This window comes from Sphaerodactylus townsendi, linkage group LG02 (assembly GCF_021028975.2).
Source record: "Sphaerodactylus townsendi isolate TG3544 linkage group LG02, MPM_Stown_v2.3, whole genome shotgun sequence".
Lineage (NCBI taxonomy): Eukaryota > Metazoa > Chordata > Lepidosauria > Squamata > Sphaerodactylidae > Sphaerodactylus > Sphaerodactylus townsendi.
In genome coordinates, this window is record NC_059426.1 from 51,352,614 (window position 1) to 51,371,639 (window position 19,026).

Genomic DNA, 19,026 nt, shown 5'->3' on the forward strand with positions numbered 1-19,026 from the left:
ACAGCTAGGAACATGAGAGTTGCACTCGAAATCCTTCTGAATTATCTATTCTCCCAACTAGTGAATTTTTATCCCACCCTTTTTTCCAAGGTATCCCAACCAAATTTAGTTATCCTTTGTTCTGACAGCCCTGTGAGGTAGATTTGACAGAGAGGGTAACTAGCCCAGAGTCAATTAAGAGAGGTAAACTGCAGAGCGGATATTTAAACTAAGGTCTTGGCATTGTACGACACCGGCTCCTCAGAATGAAAGTCACAATTTTGTATAGGCCTTTGGAGCAGTTGTGCAATGGGAATATGCTTGGTGTGATGAACTACATTGTGATCCTAACTAATAGAGCTAAAAGAAGCACAGTTGTCTGATGCTGTCTAACCTGTTTGGAGATGGGATCCTCTGCAGCAATAAGAACATGAGCTCTGCTGCATAGCTAGTGCAGCCTTGTGTCTCACACAGTGGCCAGCCAGTGAAATGCCAACAAGAGGCCAAGACCTTCCCCTATATTGCATTAGTATTCAAAGGTCTACTGTTTCCAAATATGGAGGTTCCCTTTAGTCACCATTAGTAGACATATCCTTCATGAATCTATATAATCTTTATGCCTGTGGCGATTGCTACATCCTCTGGCAACAAATTCCACATTTTAATTACCTCTTGAGTTTAAAAAAGTGTTTTATTTTGTCCATCTTGACACTACTGCTTATCAACTCAATTGAATGCCCTAGTGTTTTGGGAGAGGAAGAAAGCGTTTTCTTCATTTATTCGCTCTATGCTGTGCAGTGCTGTTTTTGAAATTCAGTGAACAGAACTGCATGCAGGGTTCCAAATGCAACCACAGCCAGGAATATGATAATGGTGGTGGCAAGTGCCATTAAATCTTATAGTAAACCAGTAGAAATGTTCAGAGGTGGTTTGCCATTGCCTGCCTCTGAGTAGGCTGAGAGAACTATAACTGGCCCAAGGTCACCAAGCAGACTTTGCTTGAATGACTAGGAAATCAAAACCCGTTCTCCAGATTAGAGCCTGCTGCTCTTAACCACTACACCACACTAGCTGCTTTATTTTCAATCCTTACTCTAATAGTTTCCAGCATAGAGTTTGCCTTTGCCGCTGCTGCCACACACTAGGTTGACATTTTAATTGAACTATCCACTACAAGCCCATCAGAAGCCTGCCTTGGGTCTATGACTGCTTATATATGTGTTGCATGTTCATGTTGCGTAATGCATGTTTATGTTATTTGTGTCACCATCCCAAGAAATCCAGCCCTCCATGTTACCAGTGACTTGGGGAATACTACTAAAGACTGCTTCTGAACAAGTACAAAGGACAGTTTCTCACCTGTTTCAGCTCTTCTCCCGTTTAAGTGTGAGCAAGTGATCTGAGATACACAAATAGGAGTTGAATCACAGTCTGCTGTGTTAAACATGAAAGGCTTTACTGCTACAGATTAAGATATGAGCATAAGACAGGGAAAATACTAATCACCTTAATGGTTACACATCTAATAGATAACATAACACAGAGATAAACTTGACAATACAGAACAGTTACCTCCAACATTGTCATCTGGATGTCTGCATATTCAGACCTCCACTAGCTCCATGCAGAGAAATGTGGCTCCCAGCATTTGGCCAAAACAATGGCGTACCTTGAAGGGGCTAAAGACGCAGGCACCATTCGCCTGGGTCATGTGGGGGCACATTTGACCACTGTTCACCCACCTCACGCTTGCCTGTCCCGCTTTCCCACTGCTTGCCTCAATTTGGGGAGGCCAAAACTCCCAGTTGTTATGAATCTTTTTAACGCTTCCTGCCTTTGCTTGTAAGAAGACTCTCCCAATCCAGGTTTAGGGAACTTACTCTCACATGGGGAGGTAAACTAATTAATCAGTCAACCCAATCTCAAAAATCTCACTAACCAAATCATGTTTTACAACAGCTATCCATCTTGTTCTTCCTAGCAGGTAGGCAAATGGTAATCTCTGCAGAAATTCAAGAAGGATATTGACAAGCTGGAACGGGTCCAGAGGAAGGTGACCAAAATGGTAAAACATCTGACTTCAATGTCCTATGAGGAATGATCTAGGGAGCTGGGTATGTTTAGTCTGAAGAAGAAAAGGTGAAGGGTGACATGTGTCAGGGGGATGCTATATAGATGATTGAGATACATTCCTGGAATTGTACAACTGCTTAAAATAACAAATTTCTACTGCTAGAAATATATATGTAACCAGCCTGCTATATGTATCCTCTGCCATCTGTGCATTCTTTCCTTGATCTTTACTGTATGGCTTCACACGCTTTATAGACAACTAGGCTTCCTTTGGTACTCCTGTCCCATGGGAGCTGTGTTACATCCGTTATCTCGTAGGGCGGGAAGCCAGGTGGCTTTCTTTTGCTATCTACTGCTGACCTTGGGGCACCTCAGCTCCAAAGACTATTTTTCACAAACTCTTGGGAAAATAGGAGGGGGGCTCTCTACGGGGGATAGACTATGAATGCCAGTGTCGACAGAATTGGCTTTGCCAAGTGTGGTGCTTCGATGCCTATTCAATAAATGCTACTGATCAATACTTCAGAGTCCGTTTATAGGTTTCAGGTTGCGAGACCTAACAATATGATAGCCATATTTAAATATTTGATGGGATGTCATCTTGAAGATGGCACAAGTTTGTTTTCTGTTGCTCCAGAGACTAGGTCAAGGAGTAATGGATTCAAGGTCCAGGAAAAGAGATTCCATCTAAGCATTAGGAAGAACTTCTTGACAGTAAGGGCTGTTCAACAGTGGAATACACTCCCTTGGAGGGTGGTGGAGACTGGAGGTTTTTAAACAGAGGCTGGATGGCATCTGCCAAGCGTGCTTTGTGTATTCCTGCATGACAGGGGATTGGACTTGATGGCCCTTATGGTCTCTTCCAACTCGGTCATTCTATGATTCTACTCAGGAGACTTTGGTGAAGTACCATATCAAAAGGTTTTTGAAAGTCCAAGTATATAATGTTCCCTGGGTCACCATTATCTACATGTTTGTTCACTTTCTCAAAGAGCTCCAAAATGTTAGTCAGCAGGACTTCCATTTGCAGAACCCACGATAATTTTCCTTCAGCAGGCTTTGTTCTTCTGTATGCTGAATAATTTTGTCTTTGATTGCACTTTCTACTAGTTTGCCTAGGGCAGATGTTTTGGTGTTGTTACTGAAGGGAAATGGGAGCTATAATGGGCGTGGTTAATACACAATAACTGAAATGGAGAAAGGACTTTTTGGACATGCTGATACTCAAGGTTTCAATAAGTTGTTGGGTTGATTCAGAAGGGTTATTTCTTGGAAATTGGATTTAGGAGGATCAGATCCAGATTTGTGTTGGTCATACTGTCCTCTCCCTCCCACACACTTTGAGTGAGGAGTAGAATGTGAATGCCTAGTGAGCAACTGCTGAATGCCTGTATAAGAAGAAGGATCACATCATCCATGTCATGTTAGGCTTGACATATGAGATACTGGATTGGGAAAAATGCATTCAGCTACCCTCTTGTGCATCCTGTGTGCATGAACAGTCGTGAAACCTCTATCCATCAGTGTAAACTTGGTAAAGGAAAGAACTGCCCTATTTTTGAAAGTGTATTCAGTTTCAACACACAGATTACAAAACTGTGGCTCTCTTTTTAAATGAAAGAAGTGAAATATTCCATTCTGTATATAACAAGGAATCATGGACATTTATGCAGTCAGTCCAAAACCACAGAAGCATATAGAAGTGTGGTTGTACATAAAAAAACCCCTAGCATTGTTGATATATGTTGTAGCACTTTTAATGGAATTCAAACTGTTTTCTGTCAAGATTCAAAAATTTGAGAGCGTTGTCAAACTTCAGCTTATCCTGTAAAAAACATAATTATGTTTTTGAGGGTCTTACAGATATTTTTGTACACACATAATAGCTAAAGGCAGAGATATGCTTTTGTACTGATTTCTGCTCCTTTTGGGGTTCAATATATGCTTCAGTGTTACTCAGGCTGATAAGACAGGAATAAGAACACTTTGGGTAAGAAGAATCATTTCAGTACTTTTTAAAAAAGATATATTAAAATAGCAGTTCAGCCTTTGAAACTACAAAGAAGTAATAACTGTACCTTTAGATCCTCTTCAAACTCCTCCATGGAGTCGATCAATTTTCCAGGTTCTTTTTCCCCTAGTGGGAAAGGGTAATCTGTTCCCAGCATTACCTTGTCCTGCAAATATAAACAGTGGAAGGCACTATTAGCATCTATTAGATACACATTTTCCAACTCCCCAGGGTCTGACTAAAAGCATGACATTTGTATAGATCAGCACAAAATTTATATTGGCATTTTTAATGCATAACATGCAATTCATAGACTCTTAAAATCAGTCAGAGAGAAGGGGGATATAGATCAGCAAGACTGAGGAAGACTTATGGCCCAATCCAGAGGCTGCAGCAGCTGGGGGTGTTGTCACTTCTATGCTACCTCCAGAGGGCATTTTGGCAGCTCAGGGAGGGAGCAAAAAAAGAGAGAAAAAAAGGCCACCTGGAAAGCCTTCCATAGGGTGGCATAACTTCGAGGGTTATTCCCAACCTGAAAGGACAGTGGAAGTCGACTAAAGTCAGCTTCATCCCCAAGAACAGCCATAGCCCAGACTTAGGCCCGTGCAGCTCATAAGGGGCCAGGAATTTCTGGGTTGGCCATCACTGAGCTGTGCTGTGCCTGCCCACCTCCCAGTTTGCCCTCCCTGCCAGATTAGTGTTACTTACACAGGCAGAGTGGGCAAACACCCCAGCACAGCCTCATGCCAGCTCTGTAGCCTGATTCCTCCCTCCCCCCCCCACACACACAGTTGGATTGGGCTGCACATCTCTTTCTCATATTGCTGTAGTCTCAGTCCATATCAGGGACTCCAGACTGCATTTGTAAATCAAATAAAGTTGCTGCAATAAAGATACAACAGCACAGGTTGTTTGGTTCATCACAAAGTTAAGATGAAGAATAACAATAAAAATAGTCCAGGTGTGTTCCTGAAAGTGTGTGTACATAGGGTATCTTTTCATGTGGCCAAAGGTGGGAAGTGGCAGGAACAACTACATTGTCAAAGTGACACACCAATTCTCATTTCTGTTTGGGGAAAACTTGGCCACATAACCACTGCATAAAAATGCAATAGACCTGCCATATCGGGGGAATATACCTATAAAGAATAAGTTTAGGAACTGGCACGCGGCTGCGCTGGCACATTTGCCCACCCTGCTGGCATAAGTGGCACTGGGGAAACAGAGAAGCGGACAGGTGCCACAGAGCTCCACAGCACCTGACCCAGAAAGGCCTGCTACCTGAAAAGTGTGCCAGCCTCAACCTGGCTGCCGGCACAACTGGAGGTGGGCTAAGTGCATTCCTAGGGGTAGAGCGAACTTTAGTTGACTTCTACTGGGCTTTTGAGCCAAGGAAGCCCCTGGCGCAGACTTCCAACTCAATGCCACCCGAAAGGGTGGTGCAAATCCATTTTGCCCTACAGAAGGCATTCAGGTGACCAGAGGTTTTCCAAGTTTCTGTTGCCTCCGCACGCTGCTTGGATACCCTCTGGAGGTGGTGTGGGAATGGCGCCGTCACCAGCCACCACAGCCCTTTGGTTTGGAATACAGGAGCACATTCAGGAATTAAATATGATCTCATCAGTGGAATCTGACGGCTAGATTTTTATGTGGGTTCAGCCAGGCCAGCCTTTGGCAATGCCTGTAAACTCTGAACTGGCAGCTTATTCAGAGCAGAATCAGCAAAGAAGCCATATCCTGGTTCTGGCAGAAATACAAAAGCATCATCTTTCAGTCCCTAATATGAGCACAGACACACTCAGAGGGAGAAATATTCCAAGTTCTAATGATAAGATCCTGATTTGTTTTGAAGTTTAATAGTTTTTCCTCCTTAAGACAGATCCTTTGTCTAACGGATTATGTGTAATTTTTGCACCAAAAACCACACTAAATTTGGCGGAGAAGATCAGTGACCGGTTATTAAAATTCCCCCCGATCATCCAAATTCAATGTGCCATCCTTCCATTTTTTCCTTGCCAATATCCTTTTATCCCCACAAATTGAATTCTCAGTCAGAAGCTCTACTGGGCCTGCAGCCATCTGCCAGTCATCATCTTCTCTGTACTATTTTTCCCAACCTGTCCTATACTAAAACTGCTACCCCAAATTTGGCCAGATTATTGTTCCTAGTTGTCCAATTCTTTTCTTAACGCTTAAGAGAATGCATCGTATTCTCATACTCAGGACTCTTTGATGTGGTACCTTGTCAAGAACTTTCTAAAAGTCCAAGTTTATAAAGACTACTCGGTCACTATTAGCTGCATATTAGTTCACTTTCTTGAAGACTCCCAAACTCTGGTGATGAAACTTCCATTTGCAGAAGCAACACTGATTTTCCCTCATTCCCCTTGTTTCTCTATGTGGCTAATAATCTGATCATTGATTACAGTTTCTATTAATTTGCATAAAACAGACATTAGCCTCTAAGTACCTGCTTAGAAAGAAGACATATGTATCTGGAATCTTGGATAATGAAATGTAAAGATGGATGTCATTTGCATATTGATGCCACCCAGCTCTACATTTCGTCATCCACCCAACCCAAAAACTCCAGACAATCTCATTTGGTGGTGTGGTCTTTCTCTCTTCCCCCAACAAATCCTATGCACCTCTAATGAAAATTCTTACGTCCAATCAGACAACAGACCAAAGCGACCAAAGGTCTACTTGAACAATCTAATGGTATCACCCTGGAAAGTTGTATCCAGCTGTAAGCTGCTTTAAGACTCCATATGGTAGAGAAAAAATGTGGTTTAAAAATGTTTCTTCTTCCCTGGAAGGGTGGGCTGGAGGGAAAAAGGCCTTGCTCCCAATCTACTCTGACCCCTTCAGGAGGGAGAACAAATTTACCCATCCATCAGCCCCATGCTATGCAGCTTTCCTGGGCACCTCAGCACAGCACAGAGGGAGGCTGGGTGTGTTGCTTTCAGTCAGGCAAGGCCAGGCTGAGCCTGGCCTTCAACATCTGATGCAAGCAAGCCAAGGCAGGGCAGGGCACACCTCTGCCAAGTAAGGCCACCTTGAACCTGTCAATCACCAAACTGGGTGTATGTCCCCAAGCTGAGTGCATCCCTCATCAGGTGAGGATGGTCCATTCTTCACCAGGCTGGGCAGGGTGAGGCCAGGTCCATTTTTTGTAGGACACATCCCTCGCCAGCAGAGAGTAAGCAAGTCTGGGCCAGGAACATCCCTCAGTGGGCAAGATGAGGCAAGGTGCATCTCTCCCTAGCCAGGCTGAGCCAGGCTTCTCCTGCCTCATGTGGCAATGAGGAACCTGCTCACAACAGCAGTGGACAACAGTTGTCTTTCACTTGGGGCTGGGAAGGCCCTGGCAGACAAGCTGGCAACTCAGTCATTTAAAGCAGTTTGTGATTTGACAACACCTAAATCCGACTTTGTCATTCCAGGATAGCCAATGATCCATCAGAACATTTCCTGGTAGCCTGAATCACCAGTCCTGGAGAACAGAAATTGAAGACTGGCCTATAATTGGGCTCAACAGAAGGTATTATATGCATTTTGATTTGTTTTTAGATTTTGATTTTGGATGAGTACAATGGTAAACGTTTAGTCTCATCCTTACCAAATGAAGGTTTTTAAAACAGACGTCTAATATGAGAGTATAAATTTTTTTTGTGATTTTGGATGGGTAAATTTCTCTCTCTCACAATACTAAAATCAGGGAGCAAACACTGAAAATGCTGGGGGGAAGAATAAGGGCTAATAAAAGGAAACACTTCTTCACATAATGTGTGATTGGTGTTTGGAATATGCTGCCACAGGAGGTGGTGATGGCCACTAACCTGGATAGCTTTAAAAAGGGCTTGGACAGATTTATGGAGAAGTCGATTTATGGCTACCAATCTTGATCCTCCTTGATCTCAGATTGCAAATGCCTTAGCAGACCAGGTGCTCAGGAGCAGCAGCAGCAGCAGAAGGCCATTGCTTTCACCTCCTGCATGTGAGCTCCCAAAGGCACCTGGTGGGCCACTGCGAGTAGCAGAGTGCTGGACTAGATGGACTCTGGTCTGAGCCAGCAGGCTCTTTCTTATGTTCTTATGTTCTTAATATCTCATTCCTAGATGTAAACAACTATAGAAGGGTAGTTACTTTAGTGAGATGCTTGGCTTTACCAACAGCAGTACTGGATGGTAGGTATAGAAAGACCCCTAGAGCAGCGTGTCCATGAGAACTAAGACAAATGGAAACACTGGAATATGTCTTCTTTCACTGTCCATTCTATGAAGCTGTTCCACTCAAGCTCATTTGTTCACTCTTAGATTCAGTTCCAAATAAGGTCAGAATCTGAATTGGTCAAAACTCTTGTCCGACAAAATGCCCCAGGTCTCTACCAAACAGAAATATCAACTGAACATAGGATATTTTATTAATTTAATTACCTTTTGTTAGAGTTTTTCTTTTATGCTACATTTGCATTATGAACAATCTGTATATTGAGTTCTTATTCAGAGCTTTTGAGGTTTTAAATGTAATCACTCCACATGTCTGATCAAAGACTGTATAATATACTGGGAGCCATCCCAATGGAAGCGTCGCACAGCCACACTGATGAATTTGCCCTCTCCAGGGCACTTACTCTGGCAGAAGGGCAATTCCTTAGGCGTGGGGTTGCCACCATTCCTCCCAATGCACTAGATGCAGCATCAGTGTCCCAATGCCCCTGCCCCTGCTGGCTGGAGGTGTGGCCAAGAGGGGGACTTTAGTTGGCTGCCTCCGAGCCATTCACAGCATTATCTCGGCGGCCAGGTCTGCAGACTTGTGTGACCCTCTTGGACAGTGTAAGTCTACTGATCTCCATGGAGGCTTCTTGTCAACAGGGAGGCATTTTCACTTTTTGAGCCTCCGCACGCCACCAGGAAGCCTCTTTGCAGGTGGTGGCCAGGCATGGCTACAGTGCAGGTGGTGGCCAGGCATGGCTACAGCCGGGCACCCGGCTCTTGGATGGGGCTGTAAGTTAAATGAAAATCACAGCTATGGACCAAATTAGTATTAGTGACAGTTAGATTGTGCTCACTTCGGCAACACATATATATTAAAACTGGAACAATAGAGTTGGATTTAGGTGTTGTCAAGTCACAAACTGCTTTAAATGATTGAGTTGCCAGTGCAGTGGTTACAGAAAAGGAAGTACCCCTCTGCCACTATCACTAACATATTACAGGCATGCAACTGCAAGGGCTTCCACAGATCTTCATAGCTTTGCGCTTCTGGTACTGTAAGAGATGTTCTTGTGTACTGAAATGTTCGCTGTTCAAATTCCTAATCTGTGGAAGGAAAATTTCCTTTCTGCTTCTGTCAACTACTACAGAATATCCAATAGGTGTCACTATGGAGTTTCTGAAAGAAGCAGTCTATGCTAAAATTTCACGGGAAACTCTGTTGGAGTGAAATCAGAACCTTGGATCTGGTTTAGGTGCCCTGTTGTCTTCTCATGAATATTGCAGTGTATGAAGGGAAGATGCATGTCTCAAAAGGCAGAGGAGACACTTAATTCACTGGCACTAGACAGCTGCAATCGGCTGTGTAGAAACCCATCTGACTCTTCTCTCTGTTTTAGTATTCCACCATGGGAAAAATCTGTGCAGAGAGCAATTGTGATTGCATAGGAGGCATAAACTAGGGATGTCCCTGATTAACCTTTTCAACAGGGTAATTCTGCTTTCTATTAACTCTTCACTAGTGTTGTGCATATCCTGCCCTATTGCAGTGAAAGGGCAAAACTCGGCTTGGTTATAAGTAAAGAGTCGTTCAGATGGGTGATTATTAAACTGACACAGCAGATTATTAAATCAGTATAGATTCTAACCTTGAACAGGCTAGGTGAGCTTTATGGTAGTGCATGATCATCCTGAAGATGTAATCTGCACAAGGTATGTTTCTTTGGGGAACAGAAACCAATTCCCTATATGCATTTTTTTAGAAAGGAGTGGCCATTACAATCAGTGTGATTTTTCTCTTTTAAAAAATAACAGCATATGACAAATCATGGATTAAAATATTTTTGGCTACAGACTGCCACTGTAGCTCCTACCAAGCAGCAGAGGCGTAGTTCCAAGGGGATGGGGGGTGGGTGCGACGCACCAGGTGCACCCCACTGTGGGGGCGTGGGGGGGACAGGGACAAAGGACACACCGGTGCACCAGGCACTTTTCCCCCTTGCTACGCCTCTGCCTAGCAACGAGCCTTCAGCCTTCTACCAACTGTCTTCTCAGTCAGCCTCCTGTACCTCAGTCCTTCAGTCTAGTTCAGTCAGTCCTGCACAGTTCCTGGAACCAAAGGCAGCTCTTAGCATGGGGGCAGAGTCAATATTCCATCCTAGCATTGTGCCAGAGCTTGCTCACCTGGCTGATGTATCATTCTGAGCATGAAGATGGGATGTCCTAAAAAGCTTTGGCAGCATGGCATGATAAAACACAATTGTATCATTAAGAACATAAGAACTAGCCTGCTGGATCAGACCAGAGTCCATCTAGTCCAGCATTCTGCTACTCGCAGTGGCCCACCAGGTGCCTTTGGGAGCTCACATGCAGGAGGTGAAAGCAATGGCCTTCTGCTGCTGCTGCTCCTGAGCACCTGGTCTGCTAAGGCATTTGCAATCTGAGATCAAGGAGGATCAAAATTGGTAGCCATAAATTGACTTCTCCTCCATAAATCTGTCCAAGCCCTTTTTAAAGCTATCCAGGTTAGTGGCCATCACCACCTCCTGTGGCAGCATATTCCAAACACCAAATCACCACGTTGGTGAAGAGAAGTGTTTCCTTTTCCATTAGTCTAATTCTTCCCCAGCATTTCAATGAATGCCCTGGTTCCTAGTATTGTGAGAAAGGAAAATTTCTCTCTGTCAACATTTTCTACCCCATGCATGGTACATAGACTTCAATCCATCCCCCCCTCAGGCGTCTCCTCCCCAAACTAAAAGTCCCCAAGCGCTGCAGCCTCTCCTCTACATAAGGAAGGTCTCCAATCCTTCAATCATCCTGTTGCCCTTCTCTGCACTTTTCTATCTCATGATATCCTTTTTGAGATGTAGGCTGACCAAGACTGAACACAATTACTCAAGTGCGGTGTACCACTGCTTTATATAAGGGGGCATGACGATCCTTGCAGTTTTATTATCAGCTCCTTTCCTAATGATCCCCAGCACATAGAGTTTGCCTTTTCACAGCTGCCATGCATTTAGGTTGCGTTGTGGAACCTTTATCAACTAGGCCTTAAAATCCCTTTCCTGGTCTGTGACTGATAGCACTGACCCTGTGGCGTGTATGTGAGTTTGGATTTTTTGCTATATTGCATCACTTTACATTTAGCTGTTAGACTGCGTGCCATTTCTTAGCCCACTCCACCTAATTTATCAAGGTCCACTTGGAATCGCCCGCGTCTTGTGGTTCTTGCCACCTACATGGTGGTATCATCTGCAAACTTAGCCACCACCTACCACCTACTTACCGGGTCATTTGAATAAGAGCACTGGTCCCAAGAACGGATCCTTAGGAGACTACCACTCCTTACATCTCTCAGTGGCGAGGAACTTCCCATTTATACCCACCCTTTGTTTCCCTGTTCCTCAGCCAGTTTTTTAATCCATGGGGACTTCCCCTCTTATTCCCTTCATTGCTCAGTTTCTCAACAGTCCTGGTGAGGGAACTTTGTCAAAAGCCTTTTATGAAATCCAAGAGTGAACAATGTCCATGGTTTCCACACCATCACATGTCTGTTTACACTTTCGAAGACTCTAGTAAGTTTGGCAAGACAGGACTTGCCTCTACTACAAAGCCATGCTGACTCTTCCTCAACGGGTCTTGCTTTTCTACATGTTTAATAATTTTTTATCTTTAATGATAGATTCTACTAATTTACCAGGAACAGATGTCGAACTGACTTTGGCCTGTAGTTTCCTGGGTTCCCCTAGACCCTTTCTTAAGATTGGTGTGACGTTAGCCATCTTCCAGTCTTCAGGATGGAGTCTGATTTCAGGATAAAGTTGCATATTAATGTAGGGAACATCAGCAATTTCATGCTTGATCTTTAAGAACTCTTGGATGAAGATGCAATCTGGGCGAGGGGATTTGGTAGCATTTAGGTTATCAATGGCTGCCAGAACTTCTTCCTTGTCTACCACTATCTTAGCTAGTTCCTCGGATTCACCTCCTAAGAAGCTTGGTTCCAGGTGCAGAATTTTCCTCACCTCCCTCTTGGAATTCGAGACAGATGCAAAGAAATTCATTAGCAGCTTCTCTGCAATCTCCCTGTCATCTTTTAGCACACCTTTTGTTCCTTCATCATCTAACGGGCCCTGCAGCACCACCCTAGCTGGCTTCCTGCTTTTGATGTACTTGAAGGAACTGTTTGTTGCCTGAATCTTGATGTTATAATGTCATGCGTTCCTCGCATAATCCTTTTTTGCCTCCCTTACAGCTAACTTGCTTCTCTTTTGCCACCATTTGTGTTCTCTCTGTTATTCTTCATCAGTTAAGTTGGACTTCCATTTTCTAAAAGACATCTTTTTTTTCCTAATAATTTCCTCAACCTCCCTTGTTAACCATGGTGGCTTTTCTTTTGGACTGAAGTAGCTGCCTTTCCTAATCTGCGGAACACATTCAAGCTGAGCTTTTACGACTGTGTTTTTAAATAACCTCCAAGCACCTTGGACATTTTTGACTCTCACCAATTTTCCCTTTCAGCTTCCTGCACACTATCCCCCCCTCATCTTTGAGAAATTTCCCTTTCTGAAGGCAGATGTAACTTCATTAGTAGTTGTCACTTGTTAAGCATGCAGAGATACTGAATCTGACAGCATTGAGGTGGCTGTTCCCTGCTCGGCTCAACAACACTGACTTCCCTTTTACCAGGTCCTAAGGTCCCCACATAGAATTAGATCTAGGATCACCTCTCCCCTGGTTGGTTCTACAACCGTCTGCTCCTAAGCCACAGTCATTTAGCATATCCAGGAATGTTCTCTCCTTACTATGACCTGAACATGCATTTTTTTCAGTTTATGTGGGGATAGTTAAAAAATGCGCCCATGATACCACGACATTTTTTGCTTTTTTGTTGGCCTCTCTAATTTCTTTTCCATCTCAGAATCCCTCTTGTGCACCCCCTTTGGGTCAGGGGGGGGTGGCGATAATATATTCCTACTCGTTAAATCCATATGCTTCACCCTGGTATTGATATCCACAGTGCTTCTGTAGAGGAATCAGCTCCCCCTGCATTGTCTATGTTATGTGACTTTATGCTCTCTTTGATGTAGAGGGCCACCCCACCCCCAATACGCCCTGTCCTATCCTTCCTGTAGAGCCTGTAACCTGGGATAACAGCATCCCACTGGTTCTCCTCATTCCACCATGTCTCTGTGATGCCCACTATATCAATGTCCTCCTTCAAAACTCTGTACTCCAGCTCCCCCATTTTAGGTCGAATGCTTCTACTATTAGCATAGAGACACTTGTATACTCTGTCTCTGTCCCTAACCTGGGATTTATGTGATTTGCCCTCTAGCCTTTTGTAGACACTATCACTTATCACATTGCTATGCTCCTCACTTGTGCAGTTGGGATGAAGAGTGTAGCTGGGATCATTGTGCAGCTGGGATCATTGTGCAGCTGGGATGAAGAGTGTAGAGGCAGGCACGATTGGCAGCCGGAAACTGTTTTTATTTTCAGTAGTTGTTGCTTTACAGAGTTGCCAAAAGAGTTCACTATACCTTTTTCCATGAAAAGAACTTGGTCAGTCTTTTTTTGGCAGAAGTAAAAGTAGGGTCCTTCTGCAAGTGAATGTAGTCCTGAGTATGAACAGTAAAATTCTTTTTTAAGTGCAGCCTTCATTAAAACCACTCTTTACAGGGGCAGATTCCGCATGAGCCAAAAACAGCGGTGTGAAAAAGGTGTAAAAGGGTTTATACAATTTTAAACCATTTTACACCGTTTCCACAGTTGTTTTTGGCCCATGTGGAACCCACCATTATTAAACATTTTAAAGGTGTGTGTGTGTGTGCAAAGAAAAAGCATATTCATCACCCCCTGAGTCAACTTGCCTGCTCACATTATCCTCATGCAACCAGGCTTGACATGATGCCCCCATGGCTCCTTGCCTCCTCGTGATCCCCCCTTGCTAGCTCGCCTTCCCTGCCTTACAAATACACAAAACAAAAGCCAGCCAGGAGGTGAGGGGTGGCTGGACCAAAAATATACAAGCCTGAGAGAATTTGCTCTCCCCCACTTTCCCCAAGTGCTGAGTGGAGGAAAAGGCAAGACACCAGAGCCTTGGCAGGGCTTTTCATTTGCCTAGCGGTAAGTAATTTGTGCTTGTGTAGGTTAATTATAATTCTCTTTTATGCCATTTATGTGATAATGCCTTGATAGGTGTTTTTTCATGCTTTTTCCCACTTACCTTCTTGTGTGCAGCTCTCAGCTTTACTGAGGTGTAGAAGGAAGAAGGCTCACTGTTCAAGAACTTTATTGAGACATTATTTCACTTACCTTTCCTATGACATCTATGAGAAGTTTCAGGGCATGTGGATCATGGACAAGTGAATCAGTGTAGAATGAACCAAGGTATTTCTTTGGATCAACTTTATTATCCAAGGCACACAAGTCAGGTCGCACTTTGAATCCATGGGAAATGCGCCCTACTGTGAAAGGAAAAGAACCACCTGGAAAGAAATATCAATTAAGCCCTTAGAATGAATGAATAGTAGCATATTGTGCTACTGAGGTTCTATCAGTGCCAAGATGTGTCCAGAGGCAGCAACCCAAAATAATATAAACAGTGTCAACTATTTTATTTATGTTAGAAATGACCCCAATGATAAAAAAGAGTTGGCAAAATACTGTATTAATTAGTTTGCTAGTGGAGCAGTAAATTAGGGGAACTGCATATTTTCAGAGCAAATAAGGGGATGTTGAAATACTCCAAAATATTTTCTAACCCTTCTTCATAGTGGTCACACTTTTCACATTTTGCTGCTCTTCATAAACCTCACATGTTTCATACATTTTGAAAAAAAAATCTGAAATGTTGCCCAGTCAGTGCCTCCACGTCCTGAATTATTTTTCACTTCAGAGCTACAGGAGTCTCTGCTGAAAAAAATGCAATAGCATGTGATTAAATATGTGCCTAATGCCAGCAGTAAAACTGGAACAAATTCCTTTTCTAATCAAGATTATTATACTCTGAGGTTCTGAAGAACCAGAAAAACCAGTTGCTATCTCATAAAGGCCCCTTCTTCATCCCATGATAGATCCATAACATGCTTCCAGTATAACCCAGTTCTTACATTTAAAGATGAAAAGCTTTGACTTATAAAAATTTCCTGAAAAGCAGACTAAATGGAATTGTTCCCATGACATTTCTTGAATTTTTCACATGCTGCACAGAAGAGAGAAGTTAAATATTCAACTGCGGCTTTAACAAAAGAAATAGGCTATTATTGCATATAGCATCTTAAAATATTATCTTATTAAAAATCCTGGTGGTGTTAGGATTCCGCTAAATGATATCGTGATGTCTAAAAAGGGAAATATTTCATCTGTGTTCCACTTTTCCATATTTCTCCCTGACATTCTGTTCTTCTGCTCCATATTCTTTCTCTCTTCAACCTTAAGAGATTTGCACCTCTTTTAGACTACTTTGCATTGTCACTTATTTCAGATACATTTTCTATTTCCTCTCAGTTCAATTTGTCAGGGAAAATAGCAAAGAAGGGAAGAGTCATCATTGAAACTCTAGTTTTTGTTCTTCTGATGTCTTTAATGAAGTCTATAATTATTTAATAAAGTCTATAATTATTTAGGAATTAGGAAAGATTTTATCTATGGGGTCTTTTCCCTTCTAGAGCCAGCATGTTGTAATGGTTAAGAGTGGTGGACTCTAATCTGGAGAACCACATTTGATTCCCTACTCCTCCACATGAGCAGTTGGCTTTTATCTGGTGAACTAGATTTGTTTCCCTGCTCCTCCCCATGAAGCCTGCTGGGTGACCTTGTCTTAGTCACAGTTCTCTCAGAACTCTCTCAGCCCTATCTACCTCACAAGGTGTGTTGTGGGAAGAGGAAGAGAAGGAGTTTGTAAGCTGCTTTGAGACTCCTTATGGTTGAGAAAAGCAGGTTTAAATCCAAACTCCTTCTCTTAAGCATTCATCCTCAATCCATTATGTGAGTTATCTCATAGTCTATTCTGTATGCTCATCTTTTGCTTGGTGCACTGCTAATTTCTGTCCTTTGTAACATACTACATTAAATCTAGATTATGTTTTATAGCGCAAGAATATGAAGAATATGAATCCTATGAAGAGTTACACCTAAACCAACTGACAGGGAAGATCTAACTGTAATTACACTGTTAACTTATAGGGGTAGACTACATATAGTATTCTGCTTTGGAGAAGATTTGGGATTTCTTCTAGCTATGCAGTTCTAGGATACTTACCACCATGGGCAAAGCAAACTCTCAGTTTGGGGAAACTTTCAAAAATCCCTCCCATAATCATAGAGCAAATGGCAATGGTTGTTTCCGAAGGCATGCCTAGAAGCAAGAAAGAGTTTTATATACAGTATTATGTCTACAGTACTGTTATGCATAAAAGGTTTTCCAATTATTCACATTTTTCATCAAACTATGATTTATTTGAAATTTAGTATTATCTATGAGGCCCAAGCTCCAAGCAGAACAAGGGAAAAAAGGTTGATTCCACTAGATGCCCTCTCATTGCTGCGGCGCTCCCCATCCTGAGGTTCATTTTGCTTGCTGTGCTTTTCTGAACTTCACTGAGGAGTTTTAGAAGACATAACAGGCTGCTCCAGGAAGGGGAAGGTAATCAATGATACTCCCTGTCAGCTCCTTCCATGAATTCTGCCAGTGGATCCAATCCTCTGCCATGTTTGAAAAATCCTGGAAGATGCATGTTACTGCTACTGATCTCTTTATTTTCACTGATTCACTATACAGTCCCCTCCCACACTCATCCCATTTGTTGATATGAAAATGGTAAAGCAGTGAGCTAGGGTGTGCATTACTAGTATTCCCAGAAAGTAGGTATGGCGGGTGGGAGTGGGTGATTTGGAATGCAAAAGTGCAGGGCAGGATCTCAGAGGAGGGCAAAGGGGACACCTGCCCCAGGCAGCACTCAGTGCAGAGAGCAAAAGCATATAATATATATGTCAATTTGTACCTTTAGCCCTTTTCAAAAAAAAAGTAGATTTGGTCTTGAATAAATGACAGGCAGAAAAAGGTACTTAATTACCGTAAACTGTCTCCTTAAATATTTTACTCTTGTGTGTCTGGAGTGTCACCATCCTCTTTAGTTAGGCTCTATCCTTTGAGCTAAGCCAAGCCGAACCAATCCAAGTCAACCTTTCTACAGCTGCTGATATATTATAACCTTTTTCCTAGTCTAAGTCAATTCACAGTTTCTAGGATTTTCAGAGATGTTGAATTTCATAACTCAAATCTCAATGTACGTGCTTAGTATTTTAGTCACTCTGCTGATCTCTCTGATCACAGTGCTTTTTTTTAAAAAAAGGCAGGCGTATAAAGCTAAAGTCTCCAGCTGCTTACATTCACCATTCTTGGTTCCCATGGTTACAGCAGTCATCTTCTAAAGTCTACTTCCAAGTATGCCCAGTTGCTGATACAAATGTACTGGTGAATCTGAGTTTTCAAATGTTTTTTTTCCTTTGCATAAACACTTTCTCCTCCAACCAGTTCATTTTTCCTGACAAACTTGTGAACTTTGCATCAAGCCTTACATGAATAACTTAGTCAGATTATCATATTAATTATTGCCTGGACACAACCCCATAGGTTTCTTTCACACTAAGATCTTTTTGTGTGTTGAACAATTTCTCTAATCAGCTACAGGTGGAATTGAACTGGCATGATGGTTCAACAGCAGAGCACTTAATATATTTCCCTTTAAAATGCTGTGATGCTTGTCCGTTTGGGCAATATTCTAAGATCCAGCTTTTGCAGCTTGAGGAGTGGCAAAGGAGGCCAAGGACCCGCAATTAGAGATGGGACAAGCTTTTGTGAAAAGAAATTGGCCACAGCCTCTTTATTGGAAAAGCTGGGAAAGAAAGCAAAGGTGCAGCATTGGAAATAGATCTGACCACTGGTCAACACCCTTGCTGACCATAGCACCCCTGCTGCCCTCCAGTGGTATTCATCCCCAGGCCCAAGTTCTGGGGGGGAAAACCAGTAACGTTAAGACAGTGGGAGCTATCTGGGCAACAGCCTCTAAACGAAACTCCCCTTGCTGCCTGGGGGTGTGAGTGACCAGCAGTCCCTGCCTGGGCGTGTGGTACCAAAGCTCGACCCACCCCCAAGACCCATTATGGGGATCCACTCAAAAGGGAGGAGCCAGTACAAAGGCTCCTTCTCCCTCCAAAACAAATCAGTCCCCATGCACAAACTGCAAGCTGTGACAATTAAAAAGCAAGAAAACACCCAGTAACAAAACCATTAAATAAAATTTAAAAAGTGAGGGTAGGTGGGTGAAGTTGGCAGAGCGTGGCCAGAACAGAGCCGCTAGGGTACTCCAGCCCAGCCTTAAATGTCTGGCAGCCACTGCTCTATCCAGCCAGGCCACATTATATGCCCACACTGGCCCTCATGCAGCCAGTGCTGGGGGCTGTCTCTTTGCCTCCTCTTGCTTTTGGGCCGCAACAGTGGCCACAGTAAGTCGCAGCCACACATTTCTCTGCAACTGACCCTCTTTTCTACTTCCCATCTGTTTATTCTGTTCCATGCCTAATTGCCTTCTAGCTATTTGCAGAAACATTCCTGAATGGATCCTTAATCAGTAACTTTTCTCTTGGAACACGGAATTTTAGATATTGTTTTCTTTTGGACTCGACCACCTTAAAACCCAAAGCTATGCAAGGACTTTGTGAAGACTAGGAATATTC

At 43.0% G+C, this 19,026-nt stretch overlaps 1 protein-coding gene across 7 annotated transcripts in view; it reads right to left on the bottom strand.

Annotated features, from left to right (window-relative positions):
- Window positions 1–2,823: 2,823 nt before the first annotated feature.
- ACMSD (aminocarboxymuconate semialdehyde decarboxylase) overlaps window positions 2,824–19,026 on the bottom strand; it is a 63,416-nt gene continuing 47,213 nt past the window's right edge. For all 7 annotated transcript variants that reach the window (XM_048485267.1, XM_048485270.1, XM_048485269.1 and 4 more), the window contains 4 exons: window positions 16,550–16,645; window positions 14,602–14,774; window positions 4,131–4,229; window positions 2,824–3,877 (listed from right to left, as the gene is read on the bottom strand). In XM_048485267.1, coding sequence (XP_048341224.1) covers window positions 3,809–3,877; window positions 4,131–4,229; window positions 14,602–14,774; window positions 16,550–16,645 — 437 coding nt within the window. In that variant the 3' untranslated portion in view covers window positions 2,824–3,808. The remainder of the gene's footprint in view (window positions 3,878–4,130; window positions 4,230–14,601; window positions 14,775–16,549; window positions 16,646–19,026) is intronic.